Source organism: Equus quagga, chromosome 2, assembly GCF_021613505.1.
Source record: "Equus quagga isolate Etosha38 chromosome 2, UCLA_HA_Equagga_1.0, whole genome shotgun sequence".
Classification (NCBI taxonomy): domain Eukaryota; kingdom Metazoa; phylum Chordata; class Mammalia; order Perissodactyla; family Equidae; genus Equus; species Equus quagga.
This window is the reverse complement of record NC_060268.1, coordinates 25,427,009-25,433,953: the sequence shown is the minus strand read 5'-3', so window position 1 is coordinate 25,433,953 and position 6,945 is coordinate 25,427,009. Positions and strand designations below refer to the sequence as shown.

Below are 6,945 nucleotides of genomic sequence, written 5' to 3'. Positions count from 1 at the left end.
AGCATGATACCTAATCTACAAATGCATGCTCTCTCCCCCATACATCATTTTCATAACACACGCATCCCTCTGAAAATATCCGCTAAATGAAATATTAACAAAAAGTTTGTAACTGCAAACTCATTTTATTAAGGCAAGAATGCTTTGAGTGAATTTAAAAAGTTTGTATTAACATGACAAAAATTTATTATAGTAACGTGGGAACAAAAGAGAGACAAAATATATAGTCTATGAGCATGGCTATATAAACTGATCAACACTAAATAAGAATAGAAAAGATACAATAGCGATCAGTCAAAATCTTAAATGTTCTCTCTGTGGGGCTACGGGTGACACTTTTTATTTCATTTCTCTGTATTTCCTAAACTTTGCATGATGAGCTGGTAAAATTTTTGAAACTTTTTATTAAAATAGATTTGCCCTAAATCCCAGTATTATTTCTTCAATTTTGCTCTTACTTATTATTTTCCTACTAGAGTTTTGGCCACAAAGGGAGAAATAAAAATAGCTAACATCATGCAACTGTTTGCTCTGTGGCGAGCTTCCACTAAGTGCTAAGTGTTCAGTATGGATTATTCATTTAAGTTCTAGGAGAACTTTTTGCATAGGTACTGTCATTATTCCCAGTGAGAAAGCAGAGTTTCAGTGAGGTTAGATGACCTGCCCCAGATAAGTTAGTCCATCATGGAACTCAGGTGCAACCACAGTCTCTCTAACTTAAATGCCTTCTGTAAGAAACTCTAGAATAAATACTCCAGCAATGCTTTCAAGAAAGCTCTATGATCCATTGGATACACGATTTGTGGAGGGAAAGAATTTAATGGACTTCAGAGAATGCTTACAATATCTGGACAAATATGGGAAAAGATGCCATCTGACCTAAGGGAAAGGAATGAAAAGGATTTAACACATTTTCCTAACAGGAACAAGAGAAATATAAAAAGAATTGATAAAGGCAAAACTTCCTCCAAAGAATCTCAGAAAATTGGCTCAAATTATGTGACCTGATGCTAATTCAATAAGGGATCTGGACAACCAGCACGAAGAGGGAGAGAAAGGGGCTAGTAGGTCAAAGACAAAAAAGGACTCCTTCAGCTCCAAATGCCACACTCATTACTCTTGCCTTTCAGTTCCAAGTGTCCTCAGATCCCCAGAACATCATGACTCCTGATGCTGCACACCTCTGATTGGCCACCCCCAGCAGAGGTCAGAAAAGCCATGGGGAACCACACCACTATCACCGAGTTTGTCCTGCTGGGGCTCTCAGATGCCTGTGAGCTGCAGATGCTCATCTTCCTGGGGATCCTCCTGACCTACCTCCTCACTCTACTGGGGAATCTCCTCATCATGATCATCACCCTCATGGACAGGTGCCTGCACACCCCCATGTACTACTTCCTCCACAACTTTGCTGTCCTGGAGATCTGGTTAACCTCGGTCGTCTTCCCAAAGATGCTGATCAATATCCTGACTGGACACAAGAACATCTCTCTAGCAAGTTGCTTTCTCCAGTTGTTCCTCTATTTCTTCCTGGGCACCACAGAGTTCCTCCTCCTGGCGGTGATGTCCTTTGACAGGTATGTGGCCATATGTAATCCCTTGCGTTATGCCACCATCATGAGCAAAAGGGTCTGTGTCCAGCTGGTTCTTTCTTCATGGACGGCAGGATTCCTTCTCATCATCGTTGCAAGTTTCATCCTATTTCAGCAGCCATTCTGTGGCCCCAATATCATTAATCACTTCTTCTGTGACAGCTTTCCACTCCTGGAACTCATATGTGCAGACACAAGTCTGATAGAGCTTCTAGGTTTTATCGTGGTCAATTTCAGCTTAATAGGCACTCTGTTGGTGACAGCCACCTGCTATGGACACATCCTCCACACCATCCTGTGCATCCCCTCAGCCAAGGAGAGACAGAAAGCCTTCTCAACCTGCTCCTCTCATATCATTGTTATTTCTATTTTCTATGGCAGCTGCTTTTTCATATATTTCCGGTCAGGCAAGGGTGACCAAGGGGAGGACAGGAACAAACTGGTGGCCTTGCTCAGCACTGTGGTCACCCCAATGCTCAACCCCTTCATCTACACCCTGAGGAACAAACAGGTGAAGCTGGTATTTAGTGAGCAAATGAGCAAGCTCCTCTCACAAAGATGAGCTGGACCTGAGAGAGGGGGAAAGTGACCTTCTTGCCAGAACCCCTACAAATGCAGCTCCTATCTTGATCTCCATGAGCTATCACCTCCTAGACAGCGTTTTAGCTTGTGATCTAATCCACAAGGGTTCCTTACATGTATCATTATTGGCTCATGAAGTCTTGTCAGAGAATACAGAAAACTCAGTAGACCACTATGCCTGCGGTATGTCTTAATGTTTCTGATCCTAGCCTGTATCTGAGTTCCTTAATCTTGCCTCATTTTTAAGGTATAATAATAAACTTAGCATACCTTCTTCACTGGAACCTTTCAAAACTGATAAAAATATCCTCAACGAAATTATTTTTATGATAGACTTTGGAAATATATGTATGAAAAAATTAATAAGGTAGAATAGCTAAGACATATTGAATAAAAAATAAACAGTTCATATGTTAAAACACGAAGTCAAGAACCAGCAAATAGAACAACGCAACTGGGTAGATAATCTGGGAAGATAATGTGTAAACATGAGGATCTAACAGATGATTAGACTTTCTAATCAGTAAAGAAAAGAAGGTCAATTCAATTAATGCCAAGACTATTGGCTAACCTCGGTTGGAGACTTCCTTTCAAAGAGACTGAGACTAGTACTCGGCTCGTTATTGGGGGCAGAGGGGTTGTTAAAGCAGAAAGTCGATTTAAAAGTGATACATGCCTTCCTTAAATATTTATTTGAAATTAAAACCTATAAACAACTATGAATTCACTCATCTATAAGTATGCTTTACTTTGAAAACAAATGAGATAATTGTTGTATTCGTTCTGGTTTGAGCCACATTTGTAACGCGTCCTCTAATTTTCAGTATTTGTTTCAGTAGTACAAAAATTTTAAAGACGCTTGAGAAACTATCTAGGAGCAGAATTCTAGAATTTTCACTTGTTGCTTGTTTGTTTGCCAATCTTCACAGTTCTTACCTACAACAAAATCAACAAAACCTTCCTCATTATCTGGTTTTATGGAATTTATTGAAAAAATCAAATTAGTTTTCACAGAAATAGCTTTATTTTTGCACTCACATTTCATTGGTTTGTCTTTATTTAGTTAAAACACACAGTTAAAATAACAAGTCCAATTTTTGAATCAAGGTTTGAAAATTAACAACTGATTCTTGGTAAAACTAACTGGTGGGAAGAAAAATATGCAGGGTACTACAGAAGCCTACTAGCTGCAGAGGTGGTAGCTGCAAGGCACGCTGCAGACCTCAATCATTTTGAGAGGCAGCATAGCACAGAGATTGAGAACAGCTGCTGGAAGCCAACTATCTAGGCTCAGATCCCAGCCACCTATTAGCCATTTGATCTTCAGCAAGCAACACTTCCTTGTATCTCAGTTGTATATATGGAGATAACAATAGTATCTACTTCTTAGAATCCCTGTAAACATTAATGCATTAATGTATGTTAGAATGCTCAACATAGGGCTTGGTACAGAGTAAGTACCATGTTAAGTGTCTGGTATTATGTTTTACTGAAGGAATAAGTTGAATAAATGAAGGTAATTTAAGAGATCACCTAGTCTTGGAGAAAAAGTTAAGTTAGATCCTCACTCATATCTTAAACTGAAATAAATGTGGAATGAATTAAACATAAATATAAACCATGGAAACATAACAGAAAATTTAGGTAAAAATAGGTGTGGAGGGGGTTTTTTAATGGAAGAAACATAAAAATAAATTTATAAATTAGGCTATGTAAAATTTTGAGATTTCTTTATGTCAAAAACAAAACATAAGGGGCCGCCTGGTGGCGCAGTGGTTAAGTGCGCACGTTGCGCTTCGGCAGCCTGGGGTTCACCGGTTCGAATCCCAGGTGCTGACATGGCACCGCTTGGCATGCCATGCTGTGGTAGGCGTCTCACATATAAAGTAGAGGAAGATGGGCATAGATGTTAGCTCAGGGCCAGTCTTTCTCAGAAAAAAGAGGAGGATTGGCAGCAGTTAGCTCAGGGCTAATCTTCCTCAAAAAAAATAATAAAACATAAATGATAAATGTAACAGCCGTATGTACTTTCTGCTTGCCTGGCATCCATTCCCCATTCTGAAAGTAACAGGACAGTGATTTTTTGCAGGAAATTTCCTTCGCATTCTCAGTCCATGTAGCTAGGGTGGTGCTGATTTCATTCCCAGCCAATCAGAGCATAGCCATGGTTATCAGCTCAAGGATGGCTGACATGACTAAAATCAGACTGGTGAGACCAAATGAGTCTCAATTCAGAAATACTTATGAGAACTGATGGAAAGGAGACTTTCTCCGGGACTTGAAACTAGGAGAAGGTCCCTAGGGAGGACAAAAGACACAAATTACCAATACCAGGAATAAAAGAGTGCACACCACTATGGATTCTATAGGCACTAAAAGGTAATAAGGAAACATTATCACCATCTCTATGTCAGTATATTTGACAAGTTAGATGAATAAATTTCTTGAAAGACACAAACTACCTAAGCTCACTCAAACTAAAGTAGATAACTTCAATAGCCCTATATCTTTTAAAGAATTGCATTTGCAGTTACAAAGCTCCACAAAAAGAAAAGTGCAGGCTGATGGCTTCACTGGGTAATTCTACTATTTAAGGAAGAGATAATACCAATGCTACACAAACTCTTTCAGATAACAAAAGAGGAAGAAACACTTCCCAAATTAACCTTTGAGGCCAGCATTACCCTGATGCCAAAATCAGACAAAGATATTACAAAAACAGAAAATTACAAATATCCCTCAGGAATACAGAAGAAAAAATTCTTTAAAAAATTCTGCAAATTATTTCCAACAATATAGCAAAAAGATCATGACCAATTATAGGTTACCCCACATATACAAGATTGGTTCAACATCCAAAAATCAGTCATGTATAATTCATCATATTCACAGAATAAAGGAGAAAAACCATATGATCATCTCAATATGCACAGAAAAAGCATTTGACAAGAAAATCCATTCATGATTTTTTAAAAAAACTCTTAACAAATTAGGATACAAGAGAATTTCCTCAAGCTGATAAAAAGTACTTAGGAAAAACCTAAGGTAAGCATCATTCTAAATGTTAAAAGACTGAATACTTTCCCCATAACTTGAGCAACGAGTCTTTTACACCTTCTATTCAACACTGTGCTGGCAGATCCTAGCCAACGCAATAGGTAAGAGGAAGAAATAAAAGACATGCAGTTTTTATCATGAAAGGAGGTTGAATGTGGTGTATCACATTTATTTTCCTTTTTATTATGGTAACACTGGTTTATAACATTATATGTTTCAGGTGTACATCATTATATATACATTTATTGATTTGTGGATGTTGAACCATCCTTGCATCCCTGGAAGTCCCTGGGATTTCCTGCTTGATCATGGTGTGTGATCCTTTTACTGTGCTGTTGAATTCAGTTACCTAATATTTTATTCAGGATTTTTCATCACTGTTCATCAAGGACATTGATCAGTAATTTTCTTTTCTTGTGGTGTCTTTTTCTGGCTTTAGTATCAAGGTCACATTGGCCTCATTAAATGAGTTTGGATGTGTTCCTGCCTCTTCTCTTTTTTGGAAGAGTTTGAGAATAATTGGTATTAATTCTTCTTTAATAGTTTGGTAGAATTCACCACTGAATCCAACTGGCCCAGGACTTTTGTTTGCTGGGAGGTTTTTTGATTACTGATTCAATGTCCTTACTAGTAATTGGTCTGTTCAGCTGGGTACAGAAGGAACATACCTAGACATAATAAATGGCCATATATTACAAGCCCACAGCTAACATTATATTCGACAGTGAAAATCTGAAATATTTCCCTCTAAGATCAGGAACAACACAAGGATGCCCGCTCTCACCACTTTTATTCAACATAGAACTGAAGTCCTAGTCCTTGCCCAGAGAAATTGCGCAAGAAAAAGAAACAAAAAGAATCCAAACAGAAAGTAAGAGTAAAATTGCCTTTATTTCAGATGACATATTAAACATAGTAAATAATATAGACTCTAACAAAAAACCATTAGAACTAATAAATGAATTTCATAAAGTTGCAGCATGCAAAATAAACATACAAAAATCAGTTTCATTTCTATCCACTAAAATGAACTATCAGAAAGAGAAATTAAGAAAGCACTCCCATTTACAACAGCCTCAAAAAGAATAAAATATTATGAATAAATTTAACCAAAGAGGTAAAAGACATCTACAGTGAAAACTATAAGACACTGATGAAAGAAACGGAAAGATATTCTGTGTTCATAGATTGGAAGAATTAATATTGTTAAAATGTCTGTACTACCCAAAGCAATATACCAACTCAATGCAATCCCCATCAAAATTCCAAAGGCATTTTTCACAGAAATAGAAAAGCAATTTCACAATTTGTGAACTACAAAAGACCCCAAATAGCCAAAGCAATCTTGAGAAAGAAGAACAAAGCTGGAGGCATCACATTTCCTTATTTCAAATTATGTATAAGAGTGTTCAAATGCTTTTGTAATCAAAACAGTTTGATACTGGCATAAAAACAGACAGACAGATTAACAGAACAGAATAGAAAGCCCAGAAATAAACCCATATGTATATGGTCAATTAATTTTCAATGAGTGAGGAAAGAATGTACAATGGAAGAAAGGATAGTCCCTTCAATAAATGGTGTTGGGAAAAATGGACAATCACTTGCAAAAGAATGAAACTGGACCCCTCTCTTACAGCACTCACAAAAAGAAACTCAAAATAGATTAAGTATTTAACCATAAGACCTAGAACTGTAAAGTTATGAAAACAAA

The 6,945-nt window shown here is 37.4% G+C and overlaps 1 protein-coding gene across 1 annotated transcript; it reads left to right on the top strand.

Annotated features, from left to right (window-relative positions):
• The first annotated feature begins 1,170 nt into the window (after positions 1–1,170).
• Positions 1,171–2,154, top strand: LOC124235001 (olfactory receptor 49-like). The gene has a single exon (XM_046652697.1). It carries the CDS (start codon positions 1,171–1,173, stop codon positions 2,152–2,154), a length of 984 nt encoding a protein of 327 aa, XP_046508653.1.
• Positions 2,155–6,945: the final 4,791 nt, after the last annotated feature.